This window comes from Elephas maximus, chromosome 2, assembly GCF_024166365.1.
Source record: "Elephas maximus indicus isolate mEleMax1 chromosome 2, mEleMax1 primary haplotype, whole genome shotgun sequence".
NCBI classification, from domain to species: Eukaryota; Metazoa; Chordata; class Mammalia; order Proboscidea; family Elephantidae; genus Elephas; species Elephas maximus.
This window is the reverse complement of record NC_064820.1, coordinates 189,589,122-189,610,273: the sequence shown is the minus strand read 5'-3', so window position 1 is coordinate 189,610,273 and position 21,152 is coordinate 189,589,122. Positions and strand designations below refer to the sequence as shown.

The 21,152-nt window shown below is 41.4% G+C and overlaps 1 protein-coding gene across 4 annotated transcripts in view; it reads right to left on the bottom strand.

Annotated features, from left to right (window-relative positions):
• Positions 1-275: 275 nt before the first annotated feature.
• Positions 276-21,152, bottom strand: part of GABRP (gamma-aminobutyric acid type A receptor subunit pi) — a 33,761-nt gene continuing 12,884 nt past the window's right edge. For 2 of the 4 annotated variants that reach the window (XM_049874302.1, XM_049874306.1), the window contains 6 exons: positions 20,932-21,149; positions 18,397-18,479; positions 11,752-11,889; positions 8,860-9,012; positions 8,106-8,293; positions 276-3,037 (listed from right to left, as the gene is read on the bottom strand). In XM_049874302.1, the coding sequence (XP_049730259.1) occupies positions 2,735-3,037; positions 8,106-8,293; positions 8,860-9,012; positions 11,752-11,889; positions 18,397-18,479; positions 20,932-21,149 (1,083 nt within the window). In that variant the 3' untranslated portion in view covers positions 276-2,734. Of the gene's footprint in view, positions 3,038-7,454; positions 7,668-8,105; positions 8,294-8,859; positions 9,013-11,751; positions 11,890-18,396; positions 18,480-20,931; positions 21,150-21,152 lie in introns of those variants that run through there. The other 2 variants (XM_049874305.1, XM_049874307.1) reach the window with 2 other exon arrangements.

Genomic DNA, 21,152 nt, shown 5'->3' with positions numbered 1-21,152 from the left:
AATTGCATCTTTCAGCATCACCAGGCCCAGCTGTTTAATTGCAAGGGAAGTGCTGTGGGGTCAATTAAAAAATTGACTGTGTCACTAGTATTTATCTTCCTTGGTAGGAAATAGTGGGGCGGGGGCAGGGAGGGGAGGGAGAGTGTGTGTGCGCTGTCTGGGATGGCGGAACATGAAGGTGGCAGAGTATGAACCCATTGTGCACTATGATGTATCCTTTTTCCAGATAGACTCTTACAACATTCATTCTAGAGATGACCAATTGATTTGCTAATTTGGTGTATTTATTTCACAGTTTCACGTCTTTACAGTTTTGTTCACATAATGCTTGAACAGGATTTAAAAGCAAAAATATTTCCTTTTAAATTTTCTCTTTTTTAGGTCATAAATACAATTAAACTTACAGTCACATTCCACCTCTTTTAATTCCCCCATTCCCATTAAAAACATTTTATTGTTAAATACCCAGCTGATCAAATTCATAGAAACTGAATGATGAGAACTATCGTAATGGGAAAAAGAGTAAGAGCCTGTAGATATACGGGGTTACTAACACCTCTTCTGCATTGGACCTTACCATTTTCTTGGCCTGTTGAAAGAGAAATAATCTTCCAAAGCCATGGTTTACCTGAAAGGAGGGGTAAGGCATGCATTTATTAGAAAAGGAAGCTAAAGAATTAGAGATGGCAAGGTTCTTTAAAACGATTGAGGCTGAACCGGAAGCCTTTATCCTGGTGCAGTTGCAAAGCATCAGTTATACAACTGTTCGCTTAGCTTGGCCAATAAGCAGGGGAAGGTACACACTGGTGCTTCTTATGTTAAGATCAGGCTGGCTGAACTTGGAGAAGATGCCTTATTTGCAGTCTGAAAGTAGATTCTGTAACATGTCCCATTGTTACTCAGAAAGTTCAGAACTCAGGGCCAACATCCTCTTGCTCACGCAATGATGAGCCACTCAGAGGAGTCCAGCTAGAAGGCTGGCATCTGAGCAAAGCTGAATTTACTGAGCTAAGCCATTCGCTCCTGGGGAATGAAGCTGGTTATCTAACAAGCATCATTCCTGGTCATTACAGCACAGGAATTGAAGCTCCTCTTGGAAGGATGCAAGGGATCTGCTGTTGGGGAAAAGAGTTGCTCAGGGTCAGTGCAGTAGAATTGACAGGGAACTCTCTGAATCTCTGAATGTGTCAGCTTACTGTTTTTAGCACCTCACTAGTATGCAATGGCACTAGAAAAAAGTATGTGAATAAAGGCAGCTGGAAAATGGACTCAGTTCTGCAAGTCTTTATGTCAGGTTAGATTATATGATACTAACAAAAAATGGTTTTGTAAAGCCTTTCTACATTGAATTACCACATTATTAGTTACAACATCACTACTAACTAAGCAGAAGCCTTTTTTGATTTTTTCTTTTAATTACTACCTCCTTCTCAAAAAAGTTATTGCTATAGGTTCACAAATACTAATTACTACAATATTGTAGCTAAAACACCAGAACATTTGACAGAATCAGCAACTGTAAAACAACCAGCAACAACGAAAACAACGTTATTCGAAGAATCACTGAAATTGGGTAATAGTGACAGCTCTGACTGGAAGGCATTAGAAGGTTCGAAAGTAAATGAGCATAGAGTTGTAGCCTTGTAGTTATATCGGTACGTGTAAGCTGGGCTTATGAAAAATGTTTCTGCTGTCATAACTAACTACAAGGATATTTTTATAAAAACCAAATTTCTGCTAGAACACTGCACACAAATTTTATAGACAGTCAGTTTGGTGTCACTGCCTCTGACAGTGTCACCTGGTGTGGTTCACACCCGCACACCCCCGTAGTGATGCCACTGAGATTACTGATCCACTAAATTTTTCTTTGTTTACATTTGATTTCTTGGCGGCAGGACTTTTTGGAATTTGGGGACAATTCTGCTTTGGTATTAAATAATATATTGAAAAATCACCTTGGTGTTGAGTTATCAGTAACTGTGCAGTGAATTCCAGTAAACTGACATAGGCTCACATTTCATTTTAATAAAAAACAAAAACTAGAAGATGTTACTGTCTAAATAGGCAGCAGTGCATTTTATAAGCACTGAAGAAATTTAGTAAATACCATGTATTGTTAATTTAGAAACAACCCCTAACACTTGAGGGTTACCTAATGCATGTAATGGTCTTCTTCTCATTTTTTATATGAGAGGTAAATGCAGACCAAAATTCCTGTGTGGCACAAATGGTGAAGCACTCAATTACCAGCTGAAAAGCTGGCATTTCAAGCCCAGGCAGAGAAGCCTTGGAAGAAAGTCCTGGCCATCTGCTTCTAAAAGGTCACAACCTTGAAAACCCTATGGAGTGTAGTTCTACTCTGCACACACGGGGTCACTGTGTGTTGAAATCAACTCCACAGCAACTAACAACGACAAAAATGCAGACCAGGGAGCCATTGACCACATAGTCAACCCTGAGTGGGCTTATCGTCTTGGGATCTGCAGGGATGTCCTTCAAAAACTTAAAAGAGTAATGGGCTGATGTTTCTTTCTCAAAACCCTGTAATGGTAGGACTTCTACATAGCTTAGAATAATGGTTTGAGGTCAATTCTTTTCAGAGAAATAAATATTATTTTAGTGACTTGCAGCACCATTGAGTTAGGGTGCCTATTTGGATTAGGGTAACATTAACATCATTACCTTGTTCTGTTGAAGACCAGCAGCATGCAAAAAATTCAAGATTAGAGTCTCAAAAATACAGGTAGTATGCCCAATAAAATACATTGGCCAGCATAAAAATCAAAGGAAACAAAAGCTTGGAATACCGATCAACATTGCTGGGGTTTTGAATTGTGAAACAGTCGATAATCTTGCCCATTTTATCTCTGAAGACAAACTTGAACTTGTCACTGGTTTTCATTGTCAGGTCGCTATAGTTGACTTTATCACTGGAGATTTCAATGTTGGCAAAGCTGATCTTCCGTTTAAAGCTGGAGATGGAGCTGTTGATGACGTTAGTAATATTGACTTCTTCCACTTCCTTAGCTGTCCCCTAGTTTAAAGACAATGCAATTAGCTCCAAGGACTTAATTCGGCAAAATAAATCAGTGGATAATGAACTAATAAAAAGTTTAGAGACCTAAGTACTGAATAATTAGGTTTAATAGGGTGTGGCATTTAGTGTCTTGGAAACTGGCTGGTAAGCCAGGCTTGGCAGTCCTGTTATCCTGCCTGTAGGTACCCTTCTCTAGGTCCAAGGCAGTGGTGGTTCAGTGGTAGAATTCTTGCCTTCCATGCGGGAGACCCAGGTTCAATTTCTGGCCAATGTGCCTCATATACAGCCACAACCCATCTGTCAGTGAAGGCTTGCAAGTTGTTATGAAGGTTTCAGCAGGGCTTCTAGACTAAGAGCAGGAAGAAAGGCCTGGCGATCTACTTTCAAAAAACAAAACAAAACAAAACAAATCCATTGCCATGGAGTTGATTCTGACTCATAGTAACACTATAGGATAGAGTAGAACTTACCCCATAGGGTTTCTGAGGCAATAAATCTTTATGGAAGTAGACTGCCACATCTTTCTTCCATTGAGTCTCTGGTGGGTTTGAACTGCTGACCTTTCACTTAGCAGCTGAGCACTTAACCACTGTGTTACCAGGGCTCTTTTCAAAAAGCAACCAATGAAAAAACCCCATGGATCACAATGGTCCTAATCACCAACCAATCAAGAGGATGATGCAAGATCTGATGTTTTGTTCTGTTGTGTATGGGGTCACTGAGTTGGAGGCCGGCTGGCAATAACGACATCTCTAGGCCATCAACATGTAAACTGGAAAGAACAACCATTGCCCACTCTACACATGCAGAGCATATAATGGCCAAATGCTCAGACTCTGAAGTTAGCAGACCTGGCTCCAAATCCCATTCGGGCCTCTCACTATTGTAAAAGTTTAGACACATTAATCCTTTCAAGAATAGATTTCCTTGCCTGGAAAATGTTGATGATACTAATACCTACCTTATGAGGCTGATGGGCAGATTAAGTGTCATAAACTATGTAAAGCATTTAGTAGGTGTTTGATGAATTCTATTCTGTTCCAGGGAGAATGATAGGGTAATTGATGATGAGAGATAACAGAAATTAGGAGCGTTTTAAGATCTTGCCACACAAACCGAAACAGTGATGCCCCTTGTAATTCCAGGGCATCGTCATTCTCCAATATGGTGCTCTAACACAGCATGTGGGATGTTTAGAGAAGTCAGAGAGAGTGGGGTTTGCATCCTTGGACAGGCTATCAACTAGGTGTGGGGTATTGGATAAGCTTCCTCCTCTCTTTGAGTGGCATTCCTCAATAGTAAAACTGGGATAATAATGTTATCTATCTCAAAAAGAAGGAAACCCTGGTGGCGTAGTGGTTAAGTGCTACGGTTGCTAATCAAAGGGCTGGCAGTTCAAATCTGCCAGGCACTCCTTGTAAACTCTATGGGGCAGTTCTACCCTGTCCTATAGGGTTCCTATGAGTCAGAATCAACTCGACAGCACTGGGTCTGGGTTTTATCTCGAAAAGAAAGACCAGACTTGCTAGCCTGAGTGAGAATGGAGAAACGCTGAGAGTATGGCCCCTGGACACCCTTTCAGCTCAGTAATGAGGTCACTCCTGAGGTTCACCCTTCAGCCAAAGACTGAACAGTCCCATGGAACAAAACAAGACTAAAGGGGCGCACCAGCCCTGGGGCTGAGACTGAAAGGCAGGAGGGAACAGAAAAGCTGGTAATAGGGAACCCAGTGTTTAGAAGGGAGAGTGTTGACATGTCAGGGGGTTGTTAGCCAATGTCATAGAACAATGTGTGTACTGTTTGATGAGAAACTAGCTTGTTCCATAAAACTTCATCTAAAGTGAAATAAAAAAAAAAAAGAAAAGCTGAAAAAATTTTTTATCTATCTGTTAGGGATGCTGGTGGACTAAATAAGATGTTGATAAGGTGTTTAGGACACAACAAGTGCTCCATAATGCAGCTATTGTCACACACAAAGCTCTATAGGTTCTACAGAGCTCTATAGCACTATTAGGTTTTTCTGGGGGATATCAGGAATTCTCAAGCCCTTTTGGTCAATCTAGAAAATTCATATATATTTTTTGTAATCAACCATTGTTCCTTCAAAGCCCATAGGGAGTAAGATAAATGGAATTCATATTCTTCTTTGGTCAGTACATGATGATCAGTTACAGCTGACATGGCTATCAAAAGTTGTTCACAATAGTCAAGCATGAGGAAAAGGCCACTGGGTCTTTGGAATACTCCGGTTCCTCATTTTCTCTCTTTAGACTCTCTGGAGTTCTAGTACTTTGCTAAAAGTAGGTGCCTCTTCTGTGTCTTTTTTTTTTTTTTTCTTCTTCTTCTTCTGTGTTGGATCCCTACCATACTCTTGGCTTTTTAGCATGAGCTTTAGTTGCCTCTCAAATTGGGCTTCCAAAGAGTCCCACGGACCTTTGGACCTGTAAAGAGTAATGGTGAAGAGAGAGCATGGCCTGTTGCCCATTACCCACTGCAAGTGGAATAACAGGCTTTCGAATAAACCAGATTTAGCTCTACATCTTACTGTCTGCGTCCTCTGGGGTAAGTCACCCTCCTGCTCCTCAGATTCCAAAACTATGAAATAGAGATAACAATCTTACTGAGTTTTTATGACTATTTTAAATGATATAATATTTGCAAAGGGCTTGTTACTGTGTCCTGAGGGACACAGTAAATGCTCAAAAATAATATTTTTTAATGATTATTCTGATTTCTGGATCAGGGTGTTCCACTGATAAACCGTCTTTCCCAATTAGCAGAAAAATGTGCTAATCAAGAAATTTGTTGCAATCCAATTTTTTTAGAGTAGCTAAAGCAAATGGAAGAAATGATGAAATAAAAGAGCTGAACAGAAGATTTAAAACGGCAGCTCGAGAAGACAAAGTAAAGTATTATAATGAAATGTCCAAAGACCTGCAGTTAGAAAACCAAAAGGGAAGAACATGCTTGACATTTCTCAAGCTGAAAAAACTGAAGAAAAAATTCAAGCCTCAAGTTGCAATATTGAAGGATTCTATGGGCAAAATATTGAAGGACGCAGGGAGCATCAAAAGAAAGTGGACCCAGAGTAACTGTATCAAAAAGAATTTCAGGAGGTAGCATATGATCAAGAACTGATGGTATTGAAAGAAATCCAAGATGCACTGAAGGCGCTGGCAAAAAACAAGACTCCAGGAATTGATGGAATATCAGTTGAGATGTTTCAACAAACAGAGACAGTGCTCTCAACAAACAGAGACAGTGCTCACTTGTCTATGCCAAAAAATTTGGAAGACAACTACCTGTCCAACCAAGTGGAAGAGATCTGTATTTGTGCCCATTCCAAAGAAAGGTGATCCGACAGAATGCTGAAATTATCAAATGGTATCATCAATATCACACACAAGTAAAATTTTGATGAAGATCATTCAAAAACAGTTGCAGCAGTACATCAACAGGGAACTACCAGAAACTCAAGTTGGATTCAGAAGAGGACATGGAATGAATGGTATCATTGCTGATATCAGATGGATCTTGGTTAAAAACAAAGAACCCTAGAAAAATGTTTACCTGTGTTTTATTAACTATGCAAAGGCATTTGACTGTGTGGGTCATAAAAAATTATGAATGTCATTGCAAAGGATAGGAATTATAGAAACTTAATTGTGCTCTTGTGGCAACTGTACATAGACCAAGAGGAAGTCATTCGAACAGAACAAAGGGACACTTTATGGTTTAAAATCATGAATGGTGTGCATTAGGGTTGTATCCTTCCACCATACTTATTCAATTTGTATGCTGCGCAAATAATCTGAGAAGCTGGACTATATGAAGAAGAATGTGGCATCAGCATTGGAGGAAGGCTTATTAACAAGGTGCAATATACAGATGATACAACCTTGCTTGCTGAAAGTGAAGAGGACTCGAAGCACTTACTAATGAAGATCAAAGACTACAGCTTTCGGTACGGATTATACCTCAACATAAAGAAAACAAAAATTCTCACAACTGGACCAATTAAGCAACATCATGACAAATGGAGAAAATACTGAAGGTGTCAAGGATTTCATTTTACCTCAGTCCACAATCAACGTCCATGGAAGCAGCAGTCAAGAAATCAAATGACACATGTCACTGGGCAAATCTGCTGCAAAAGACTTCTTTAAAGTGTTAAAAAGCAAAGATGTCACTTTTGAGGACTAAGGTGCTTCTGCCCCAAGCCACAGTATTTTCAATTGCCTCATATGCATGTGAAAGACTGAAGAAGAATTGATGCATTTGAATTATGGTGTTGAAGAAAATTGAATACACCGTGGACTGCCAGAAGAATGAACAAATCTGTCTTGGTAGACATATAGCCGGAATGCTCCTTAGAAGTGAGGATGGGAGGACTTCATCTCACTTACTCTGGGCATGTTATCAGGACGGATCAGTCCCTGGAGAAGAATATCATGCTTGGTAGAGTAGGTCAGTGAAAAAGGGAAAAACCCTCAGTGAGGGGGACTGACACAGTGGCTGCAACAATGGGCTCAAACACAGCGACAATTGTGAGGCTGCAGCAGGACCACGCAGTGTTTCGTTCTGTTGTATGTAGGGTCACTATGAGTGAGAATCAACTCCACTGCACCTAATAAGAACAGCAACGATTTTTTTCAGATGTTTTTCAGTAAACCATTACCTGTAAGATTTAAAAATACAAGAATGCAAAAAGGATTCAATAGTAAATATATATTAATCTGAAACTTGTAAACAGCTGATCATATTTGGTTTGTTTTTGGGTTTTTCTTGGGTGCTTGTTTTTGTGGTTGTGATTTTATGTTGCATACTTGTAACAGTGATTTTCTGTTGGAAAATTAAACATATTAACATGTCATTGTATTTGGTGAAAAGAGCAGATGCTTTCTAGGGATGTCATGACTTCAGATATCCCCTCCATTCAAACAAGGTTGAGCATAACTGGAGCAAAGTAGATCATTGGAGGGCAGAACCAAGTCCAGCTCATCTTTATAGAACAGCACATGGGACAAGTGACTGACAAATTCCATAGGGCCCTCAAAATTCTTACCCTATCTTTGGCTGCCATCTGTTGTAAGGAGCTGTAGTGGGCAACTGCATATTCCAGTAGGGCCCCAAACACGAAGCTGAAGCAGATCCCCAGGTACACATCGATGGCCTTTATGAAGCAGTTGGTGTTGGGAAGAGAAGTGCGGGACCCGATCATCAGTGTGGTCATTGACAACACAGTGGTCACACCTGGGAAAACAAGCAGATGTTCCCACATTACTGGTCACTTAACCTTCCACTCACGAATTGGCAGGACAAGACTGAAAAACAGAACATATCTCATTTTGAGAGATCTGTGACCTTCTGGAACAGGGTTTATTTGCTCATTATTTACAATTATGAATTATGTGGTTTTCTAGATGTTTTGTCTTCTGTCTTCTCCTTGGAGAGGGGATGTTCAGTATACAAAATAACTGACAATAGGCCATCTAATCACATTTCTCCTTTTTGTGTCACTGTAAAACATAAGTTTAAAAATGCGCTACTCCTAAAATAGTCTCTCTCTCTCTCTCTTTGTCCTCTCTCTCCACTTCTGCATCTCTCTCTTTCTGTCTCTGTCTCTCTCTGTATCTTTCCCCCCGCTTCCTTTTCTCCTTTTTGCTTTCTCTCCCTCACTCCTCTCCCCCCACAAAGAATCTCTCAAGATACCAACTTCTGGAATTAACCTGTGAATATCAATGAGCAATAGTAGAAGAAATAAATAAATAAGGACCTGCTAACCCAGTTCTTAGCTACCTCCTGTTGGAGTGGCTTACCAATGCAGGTTCTTGCAGGAACTGAATCCAGGGAGATCCAAAACGAAACCCAGGATAACACCACCAGAAAAGTGGAGGGAACATAGGTTTCCAAAATGAAATACAGGACATTCCTTCGAAGCTCAAATTGCAAGACTAATCGTGTGTAATTTCCTGATAAGGTAAACAAGATATGCAAATCATGTCTGCTCACACAGCAGATGTTTAGCTTAGCTACAGCCGCATTATGCCCTCTGCAAAACCTAGGTAATCGGATATTCCAGTTAATCAAGAAGTGTCATTATGGTTTCAAGAAAAGGAATTGCTGTTGCTGAGAATGGATTTATAGGGGTTTTAATGCCCCCTCACTTATAATCTTCTTCTTATGCTTCTCTTTATTCTAGAACGCCTACAGCGTTATAACTGCTGGTTTCCTGGATGTCCACCTCTCTAGGCTGTGAGCTTCTTGGGGGCAGACCCTGAATCTTTCAGTTCTGCAGACACAAAGAAGTTGTTCAATAAATACCTGCTGAATGAAGATAGCTGTGGTTGTCCATTTTACAAGAATGCTATAAAATAGGTCTGATGTCAAAATGCTAGTGCATCTAATTTAATTTTTGATGATTTCAGATTGTACCTTAGAATCCTACGGGGTTATTCTTAGGAAATGATTCAATATATACTAGACACAAGGAATGTAAGTAATAGGGAATTATCATTAATGGAATTCTGTGTGGCAAATAGGCTACTACAGCACCAAACATATACCCATGGGTTAGAGTACCAAGCTGTGCCTCTATCAAAGGGAGGGGAGCAAAGGGCAGAGAGAACATTACTGGCCAGCGGTAGGCCAGATAGAAGGGTGTAGAGATAGTTCTCTGGCTCAGATTGGAGTTGGGGAAGATAGGGTAGTGGAAGGGAGCACCTCCCACCCCCAATTAAATCCTGAAATTTCGAATGATACTGTTAAATAGCTAAAACAACAGAAGCATTACTGGGGAGATAATAAAAAAAAAATAAGCTAGGCTAAAACAGAATCTAGGGGCCCCATTGTTGTGTGCTGTCAGTCAATTCACGCTTACAGCGACCCTATATGACAGAGTACAACTGCCACATAGGGTTTACTAGGATGTAATCTTTACAGGAGCAGGTCGTTACTCTCATGGAGGCGCTGGAGGCTTTGAACCGAAGGCTTTTTGGTTAGCAGCAGAGGGCTTAACAATTGCACCACCAGGACTCTTTAGGGGCCCATAGATATTTCTTTATCTATGGATACATGGTTTTTATGATGTGATGTGGTATTTATGATATCTATTTTTTTTTTATGATAGTACTTTATAGGTGCTGTAATTGAGGCACGAGGAGTTTAAGCAATTTGTGAAAGGACCCTTAGCTAATGGCAGAAGCAAGATTAAAAAACAGGCCTTTGGCCCTCTTGTCTGGGGACTATCCCCTTGATTTGAAAGTCTGTGTTTCAAAAAACACTTAGAATTAATATCTGACTAAATAATGACCCTGTTTTGTATCCGAAGTAGGTGTGTGCTACCTAGAATTAAATAATCCTGAAAACGGGAGCCATTTTTGCATGAACTAAAAATGGGAATCTAGGTAAAGTATGACAACTATAACCCCAGTTTATGAACATTTTTTAAAAAAATGTATTACATCATCCATTGTAAACATAATATATGCTATTTACTTAAGTTTTAGAAAATAGGAAAATCAGGAACAATCCTCTTTCTTTCCAGTCGTTTCTCTATGCATGGTGTTCAGTTCCTAATTTTTATGGAGTCATGATCTCGCTGTACAGATAACTTTGCCAGAATGCTCCTTTGGAGCGAGGATGGCGAGGTTTTATCTTGCTTACTTTGGACACATCATCAGGAAAGACCAATTGCTAGAAAAGGACATCATGTTTGGTAAAGAACAGGGTCAGCAAAAATGAGGGAAACCCTCCATGAGGCGGACTGATAGACACAACAGCCGCAGCAATGTGTTCAAACACGCCAGTGACTGTGAGGATGGCTCAGGACCGGACACTTTGTTCTGTTATACATAATGTCACCACGAGTTGGCGCCAACTCAGTGGCAACTAACAACAACCAAAACCAGAACCAAACCCCGTGCCATCGAGTAGATTCCGACTCATAGCGTCCCTATAGGACAGAGTGGAACTGCCCCATAGAGTTGCCGAAGAGCACTTGGCGAATTCAAACTGCCAACCCTTTGGTTAGCAGCCGTAGCACTTAACCACGACACCACCAGGATTTCAAACAACAACAGGCTCCATTAAAACAGTTTTTTTCAGGGTGCAAATATTTGTGAAAACAAGCGTTCTTAATATGATTATAAGGCATTGAGAAGAAAATGCCACTGCTGATTTATAAAATCACATGTTGTTTTTTTTTGACAACATCTATTTAAAAATTCCTAGACTATGAGATCCAGCCCTTTCAGTAAAGTGAATAAGTAATTCCTTCCTGCCAGCATAGAATAAATAGGTTGTTTGTGCTCTTGTTGGGTACAGCTGATGTCTTCACCTATGAACTTTGTTCTCTCTCTTTTTTTTTTTTTTTGTCAGTGGCAGAGAACCAGTTCTCCAGTTAGAAACATCAACAGATTTTATGCATCGGGGAGCTGCGGAATTTGAGCAATCATGACAACATATTTGGAGGTAATGGTGCACGGCTGCAGAGATGGCCCAGAGGTCTGCTCTTCAAAGAACTATTTCAATCCTGGCTGTGGAACAGGTCCAAGTGCTGAGCCCAAACGCGACTCGTCCATCCCCGCCCTGCTGAGCAGTCCCTGAACCCGCAAGGAATGAAGTGGAGAAGGGATGGTATTTACGACTCAGAGTGCTACCCTCCACTTTGGTTTGGTTATTTCCATTCTGTACAATTTGTCCTAAGTTACCTGTCTCCTGCTGTGACCAGGTGACTAAGGTGAAATACCGCTGTATGGTGTACTGAGCAAGCCGCAGGTTTTCCAGCCCACGCACAGAGTCATTCCCTCTCAGCCACCTGAACTCCACGTCGTTCCCATCGTACCCCCCTGCAAATAAAAGGGTGTCACGGTCAGTGCAAAGTCATCTCAGACTGAGTTGGTCTGGAAAAAGCTACGATCTGGGGACAGCGTGAGCTCTGTCTTGATGGGGATATGTCCAAAATGGGTATGCTTCTCAAGTATAATTGCAGTGTCTATTTAGAATGAGTCTCTGGGTGGTGCAAATGGTTAAGCGCTTGGCCGCTAACCGGAAGGTTGGTGGTTCAAGTCCACCCAGAGGCACCTTGGAAGAAAATCCTGGTGATCTACTTCAGAAAAAAATCAGTCATTGAAAACCCAGTGGAGCACAGTTCTATTCAGACACACATGGGGTTGCCCTGAGTCAGAGCCAACTCCAGGGCAACTGGTTTATTTAGAATGAAGCAAACTGCCAGGACTATTTGCCTGTGGCTAAAAACAGGTCTTATGTTAAGCACTGTATAGACCTGGTGGATGACAAGTCTCTATGAGTGGCCTTCCGCATTATTTAAATGATATTTATTGAACACATAAAGGCCTATGCTAGATACTACCCTGCAGGACCATCTAACAGCTCTGACAGTGCTCTTAGGGACTTCAGAACTGGTCTGTTCATATTTCCACACTGGCATAGATGCCAAAAAAGTTACTGCACCCACTTTATTAATGTCTGTGAAACATATGCTTTTTAATAAATTTCAATTCGATCTTGTATAGCTGATAATAATAACAACAAAAAACAAACCAAACCCATTGCCGTCAAGTTGATTCTGACTCATGGTGGCCCACGTAGGGCAGAGTAGAACTGCCACACAGGGTTTCCAAAGAGCAGTTGGTGGATTCGAACTGCCAGCCTTTTGGTTAGCAGCTGAGCTCTTAACCACTGTGCCCCAGCACTCCATATAAACATTCATGTTACGATGTTGACACATTCTGTTTGGGATGTTGTCACAAACTTGAAAGGTAGACATTTCTGTATTTTTTTCAGTTCTAAAATGGACTTTTTTTTTTTCACTTCTCTGAATGGGGATGGGCCTTACAAATGATTTACATGTTTGAAGTAGAGCTTACTTTTTTTTTTCCTAAGAAGTTATTAATCAATGATGTGCCCTAGAATTCAAGAATTACATGCTTAACCCATTTTATAGGTGAAAATGCTCAGATGCAAAGAAGTTAAGTAACTTGCTCAAGATAACAAGGAAAATATGTTACTGAGTATTATACCTCAGTAAAGTCTAGTCCCAGAGCCTAGGGGTGATCACGGTGGTAATTTCAACAGTATCTATCATTACTGAACAATTACATTTCTACGTGCTTTATAACAGTACCATCTCATTTAATCCTCAAAATATCTCTTTGGGAAGATATATGAATGGTTAATAAGCACAGAAATATATGCTCACTATCATTAGTCATTAGGGAAAAGCACCTTAAAACCACAGTGAGATACCCCTTCACCCCTGTTAAAATGGCTATGATAAAAAAAGACAGAGATTACCAAATGGTGAGCATGTGGAAAAACTGGAAGGGTCAGACATTGCTGGTGGGAATGCAAAATGGTACTACTACTTTGGAAAAGAGTTTGCAGTTTCTTAAAAACTTCAATATAAGTTTACCATGTAACCTGGCATTCTACTCCTACGAATCTGCCCAGGGAAAATAAAATCATATTCCACACAAAGACTTGTGCACAAATGTTCATTGCAACATTATACATAATAGCCAAAAGGTGGAAACAAGCCAAATGTCCATTAACTGGTGAATGGATAGATAAAATGTGATAGATAAATATTCACACAAAGGAATACTACTCAGCAATAAAAAGAATGAGGTATTGATACATGCTACAGAATGGATAAGCCTCAGAAACATTACGCTAAGTGAAAGAGGCCAGTCACCAAGGGCCACATATTGTATGATTTCATTGATGTGGAATGTCCAGAATAGGCAAATGTGTAGAGACAGAAAGTAGATTAGTGGTTGCCTGGGGCTGGTGGTTGGAATGGAGAGTGTTTGTCAATGTGCACGAGGGAATTTTTTGGTGGGTGATGGAAACGTTCTATCACTGGATTGTAGTAATGGTAATGGTGGCATAGCTCTGTAAATTTACTAAAATTTTACTGAAATTGTACACTTGAAATGAGTGAAATTTACAGTATATAAATTATACCCATTAAAACTGTTTTAAAAACCACTCTTTTTGTTAGTTACTATTATTTTTTCCACTTCACTGATGAGGAAACTGAGGTCTAGAGAAGTTAATTACTTACCCAAAGTCACAGTTTGTGATGGGAAAACCCCAGTGATTCCAGCACCCATGACCTTAGACATGGAACCATACAGCTTTCATTTTCAAAGGCAGCTAGGAAATGGGATTCCAGTGTTGGGACTAATGCTTTGTTAAGTCTTAGCTTCTGGAAGCCAGTATCTAGCAGGGTTGTCTCTCCTTCCATGGCATAGAGAAGTATACTTATGAGCCCTTAGGGGATTTCCAGGTAAGAGTGTCCATGGGCTTTTCCTTGGAAACACCCAACATGTACTGAAGCTAGGTGTCCAAATAGGTCTAGGATCCCAAAGAAATTAAAAAAAAAAAGTTATAAAAGTGAGTGGAATCCTTAGGTGGTGCAATGGTTAGTGTGCTTGACTGCCAATGGAGAGGTTAGAGATTTGAGTCTACCAGAGAGGTGTCTCAGAAGAAACACCTGGCAATCTCCTGAAAAATCAGCCACTGAAAACCCTTTGGAGCACAGTAAGGCTCAAGCAATTCTCTTTCAAGTACTCTGACATGCAATGGGTTGCCACAAGTCACAGTCGGCTCAACAGCAACTGGTTTTTATAACAGTGAGCAGGAAAGTCCCTGCTTGGGCACTTGGGTTTTATGACCAGTAAACAGTCACAACCATCGCATTATCACTGCTCTGTCCCTGGATGGATATGAACAAGTGTGCGAAGGTATCAAATCTTTTGTAGGGATGGGGCTAGAAAAACACCAAACCCCTTGGTGAGGTTTCTGTACCCAAATAACTGCTAATAAACGTTCGGCAAAAGCATCCTCTCTGCTCACAGGGGACGGGATTTGTGCAAGCAGAGCACTGAAGTTTCCAGGAGAATCTCCCTCCTGGGATTTGAAACGAGCACAGCCATGACACATGAAGGGCAATTACCTTTTCCATGTGGCACTGAAAATGAGTTCTCTTTTTGATAACCTCAAGTTTTATTCTGCTGCCCAATAGCCGTATTGCTTCATGAAGGTTTTGCACGCATTTAATCAATAAGATAATTAACCTGTCTCTCTGAGTCTCTAATTAAACATCTACCTCTGAAAAATGATTGCTGTCTCATAATGATTGTGGTTCTCGGATGTTGGAGCACTTGCGTCCTTATTATTGTAAGGAGGCCCCACTGGTCTCCAGCTCTTAACCGGTTTTTGTCCCCCTGTATGCCTGGTGCCTTAATAAATCCTGTCTGTAGCATTGTTTTCCCAGGACACCTATCGCAGGATGGCTTACTTAGGAACAATGGAGGCTACTCAACAACGCCCCGGAATTCATTTGACACACATCAATGGAAAATAAATCCTCATTCTTCATCATGAGCGAATCCCCAGATGACAAGATAAATGCTCATTTGCTGGCATTACTATATCAAGCTTTATATTTATCAGCCAACGTCTTCTAAAAGATGGAAGCAGCTGTGTGATAAATGTCCATGGCTGCTTTGTGTATTGGCAGTTTCTCACTTCTGCTGTGTTCTTTCTTGTTTCCATGCCATAGCAGATTCTGAGCCCCACCCCTTGGCTTCTTGGTCAACTCCTAGTAATCCCCCATGTCTCATTTAAGTGACACTTCCCCTAGAAAGCCTCTGACTCCCCCAGGCTCCCCTAGTAGCATTACTTTTAATTGTTATAATTTCTTCTATTATAATTACTTAAAGTTCTGTCCCCTCCATTAGACTGTAGACTGCTTGAGAACTGGAACGTTGTTTTTATCTTTGAATCCCAAACATCTACCACCATGTCTAACACATAATAGTCCTTTAATTGCTGAATGGATAAATGGAAGTATTGCAATGAGGATAGACAGTCGGGGGAACTCAATTAGTCATTCACACTAGCTGGCGACGATAGTGAGTGCAAATGGTTAACATGCTTGGCTGCTAGCAAAAGGTTGGAGGTTTGAGTCCACTCAAAGACACCTTGGAAGAATGGCTTGATGATCTACTTCTGCAAAATCAACCATTGAAAACCCTGTGGAGCACAGTTCTACTCTGATACACATGGGATTGCCATGAATTGACCCAAGGGCAACTGGTACTGGTATGTAGAACTGAGGTGTTGGGATAAGGCAAAAGACTTTCCTTGAAGAAATGATTTTTAAGACACAGAAAAGGAAATACACTGTTCTTGGCCCTACATAATGGAAAGTAACTGGTAGAAGAATATGTTTGGGACCGCTGATAATCACACCGTAATTCGATTTAACTTTCTAGCAGAGTGGAGGGAATCCCAAATAAGCATCATGTGGTTACTAAATTTGGGGAAAAATGATGATAATAAATGGACACTGGAAAAACTGGAAAGGAGTTATTAAAAGCTTTTTATTATCCCCATATTACTGTTTAAAAGCCCTGTATGGCCCACTCAGGAAAAATGTATAGTTCAGGTCACAAATCAGCCCAGGGGAACAAAATCCCTGTGTGACTCTCCAGCCCAGGGGAAGGGCTGTTAGAGGCAGGGCCCGAGACTTGGAACTCAACGCCCCTGTGTTCAAGTATCAGTGTTGCTGCTTACTGTGTCCCTTTGGGAAAGGTCGAAATCAAAGTGAATCCCAATTTCTTTATCTGTAAGGGGTCCCTGTGTAGTGCAAATGGTTAACACAGTCACTGCCAACTAAAAGATTTAAGATTCAAGTCCATAAGAGGCACCTTAGCAGAAAGGCCTAGTGATCTACTTCTGGAAGGTCACAGCCTTGAAAACCCTACGGAGCACAACTCTACTCTGACACACTTGGGGTTGCTGTGAGTCAGAATCGACTCAATGGCAATGGGTTTACAATGGAAAAAACAATATCTAGCTCATAGGACTGTTTGATAGGCACCTAGTACAGTGCCTGGCTTGTAGTAAGCAACGGATAAATGGAGGATATAGTATTAGAAAAAGAATATCTTTTATTACTGTGTATTAATGTTATATTATTATTTTTAATGAAAACTCGTTTGGTCAAGGAGACCAAAGAAAGAGTAGATTCAGGTCCTATAATACATTTTGTCATCTCTTCCTAGAAGTCTTTCCCTACTAGTGTCTCTACTTCTGCAATGGATAGTGAAGCTTTTCTAGTAAACACAGAGCATTCTCTTTGAGCTGAAAGGGTAGCCCTAGAGCTAAAGGGGTAGCCCTGAGTGTATTTGCTGACAAATGAAAAGGGGTATTGATAATAGGTCCATGACCTCTTCATCAACTTCTACAGCCACCTATGGCTGATTTGATCCATGGTAGGGTGAGGGTGGAGCCCTTGTGGCGCAGCGGTTAAGAGCTTGGCTGCAAAACCAAAAAGTGGGCGGTTTGAATCCACAAGCCGCTCCTTAGACACCCAATGGGGGAGTTCTACTCTGTCCTATAGGGTCACTATGAGTCAGAATTGACAGCAGCAGTGTTTCTTTTGGGGGGGGGGGTGCTGATTGTAGTCATACAGTGATTCATGAGGAACTCACCTGAAATCATAGACCCTCTGACGATTAATAGCCATGGCATAAATAAAATGTTAAAAGTTTAGGTATTAGGTGCTAGTCTAGACCAGTTTCCACCAAAACGTTTTCTATAAAACAGTCGTCTGCAAAATATTCAGTGAAACAAAACTTCATGGTTAAATAAGTTTGGGAAATGTTACCACTCCCTCTTGGAATTACACATGTAATTAGCTTACTAAAGGTGCTTAAAAACTCTGTGGTTAAGAGCTCTGCCGCTAACCAAAAGGTTGGCAGATTGAATACACCAGCCTCTCCTTGGAAACCCTATAGGGCAGTTCTAATCTGTCCTACAGGGTGGCTATGAGTCGGAATCAACTTGATTGCCACAGTTTAGGTCATACAGCCTCTGTTGCAACTACTCAGCTCTGCTATTGTAGCATGAAAGCAGCCATACACATTAGGTAAATGACTGGGCATGGATGTGTTCCAATATATCTTTACTTATAGAAACAAGTGGTGGGCTGGAGTTGGGCCAGGGTGGGCAGTAGTTTGCTGACTGCTGGCCTAGACTGTTAACTACATTAAAATATTTCCTTTGGCTGTCAGGGATAATACTCTTAGGTGGAAATATTTGGTAACAGTTGACAATGGTGCTCCTTGAAGATGTAATGTTAGAAGGTTTTTCTTTGCACAGTCTCTAAATCTCTTTGCAAGTATGGCCAGTAGGGCTGAACCCATTGTGAATAAACACAGAGAAAAGAAACGACACGATCCGTAAGACATTCCTCATGAATACACAGATCTAAGCCACCCAGGAAAATCATCCCAGGGGCCTCTAGGATATATACTCACAGCTTTCCAGCTGCAACTTGCATGTCTGTGTGTCCATGGGGTATTTAGACAGATCCATGTTACATCCAACAGTCGTTGTGATTCTAAGAAAGGAAAAATGGGTTCAAAAGTGTGTTATGAGGATGCTATAGAAAGTATTGGACTGCTAAGCAACATCATGATAAATGGAGAAAAAATTGAAGTCAAAGTTTTCATTCTACTTGGATCAACAATTAACATCCATGGAAGAAGCAGTCATGAAATCAAGCGATGCATTGTACTAGGCAAATCTGCTGCAAAGACCTCTTTAAAGTATTAAAAAGCAAAGATGTCACTTTGATGACTAAGGTGCACCTGTCCCAAGCCATCGTCTTTTCAATTGCCTCATATGAATATGAAAGCTGGACAATAAAAAAGGAAGACAGAAGATGATTTGATGTATTCAAATTGTGGTGCTGGCAAAAAAGAAGAACAAATCAGTTTTAGAAGAAATACAACTAGAATGCTCCTTAGAAGCAACGATGCTAAGGCTTTGGCTTGCTTACTTTGGGCATGTCATCAGGAAAGACCAACTGGTAGAGAAGGACATGATGTTTGGTAAAGTGCAGGGTCTGTGAAAACGAGGAAAACCCCCCATGAATGGATTGACCCAATGGGTTCAAACATATTAAAGCTCATGGAGATGGCTCAGGAATGGGCAACGTTTCACTGTTATACATGGTGTGGCAATGAGTCAGAGCCAATTGGATGGCAACTAACAACAACAACAGTAACATAGAGAGTATGTGTTTCTATGGGTCACTCAAAAAGGAATTTCATTTTGACTCCTACAGTGAACATGTGATTTGGAGCCCGCATTCAAAGCATACCTGAAGTTCTCTGTGTTCAACAACACCCGAGAGACTCGGTGTAACTGGAGTCCAGGGTGAAGAAAGCTGGAATGTTTGCAATTCAGAGGCCAAACTTCAGATAACATCACAGAGGAGAATCACGCATTGGCTTGTTTGAGATGCGTTCACATCTAGTTTTCAAATTTAATCTTCTTGAGAAACCCATGAGGAGCTAGAACAGCTATTGCTGTCACTATTGTCACCGTTTGACAACAGATGTAGGGGCCTGCTAGGTACTTGTGGGGAGGGGGAGTGGAAGTGATTATGGCATGGTGCCCATCTTGAGAAAACTTACACTCCCTTAAGGGAGACAGAGAATAACAATCACTGCCGTTTGCTGAGTGCTTATCACAAGCCAGTCCCTGGGCTAAGTGCTTCACATGCTTTATACCTTTGAAATTTTATAACAGCTCTATCTGGTAGGAAATATGATTACTCTCATTCTGCTGCTGAGGAAACTGAGGCTCAGAGACTCAAGTAACTTGCCTAAGTCACAGAGCTGCTAAGGCACAGAGCAGAAACTTGCCCTTAAATCTGTCTGACTCTAGAGCCAAGCTATTAACCATCAGCTTCTATTTTTCATCCTACATAAGACAGATTGTTGTGTGCTGAAATACAGACAGATGTGCGTGCACACATGCACACACACACACACACGCTGTGGGAATGTACGGAAGGGGGGCATTAATGTCAATCAGAGTAGGGGGTCAAGGGGGAGGTCTAGTTAAGCTTCTTGAAAAAGAAGTTGTCATTTTGGCTGGCTTTTGTAAAGTTCAGGGCAGCTGAGGAGAGTCTGGTGAACAATCCAGAAATTCAGTTTATTGGTTAGCTTGGCCTTTGCTTTGAAACTTCAGTCTCTAAGTGTCTTATTTGGGATTAAAGATAAACCCTGTGAGTATTGGTCCCTGGCCTTCTCCCAAAGCCTCTGGGAGCACTGGATTTGCACAGCCCTTGGTGGTGGGGATGGTCCTCTGCCTGTGGGCTGCCCCATGTGGCACCTAGAGCATCTTCCTCTTCCAGCCAACCAGTGGCTTGATGAACAATTAGGTGGAAGGAACTTTTGGCCTCAGGGATTTGGAGAGGGGACAAAGGGAGCCTAAGGCTGCAGGTGGTAGTGGCTTTGCTCTGTCTATACAAAAATGATAAACATGTAGGGGTGCATTCTGGCGATACCCCAGCTCTGCTGAGCCCCAGGATAGGATAGCTTCTTGCATGCAGCCCTCCATTTACTCTCGCTGTTTGCTTACTTCTCCCTTGTTAACTCCCTTTTATCTTCTAAGACTCAGCTCAGAGTCCTGTGAAAGCATCCTCTAACATCACCTCAAACCACCAACCTGTTCCCAACTCAGGCCGCAACCACCCTGGAGTTCCTTTGTTTACACTTCTGTGTCATTGCAGACAGGACAGTATCTTATTCAGCTCTACATCGTCACGGGTCAGCATAAGGCTGGACATACAGGAATTGTTCATAGATGCTTGTTGGACTAACCTGAACCGAGAGAGGGCTTTCGTTTTGGGGGGACGAGGATCTAAAAAGGCAGGAGCATGAGTAGTGTGAGACATCAGAGTGGCAATTAAAGTGCTGGTCAGAACCACCCAACATGCACCTATGCCTCCTCTTCCAGCCACTTACCCTCTAACCCTGAGGTCACAGATGTTTGATTACCTGAGAGCGTACAGGACCGTGCCATTGGAAAAGAGGCGAATGAGTCTGTTTCCCACAGTGACTTCATGTAGGAAGGAGGTCTTGGATTCCACGATGTAAGTGTCAGGGACCCAGAGAAACTCTACAAGGCGTGCGTCCAGAGTGAAGCTCTTGTTGCCTTCAAACACCAGCCGCTGATCCGTCCAGCGCTGTCGGAGGTATATGGTGGCTGTGTAGTCCTG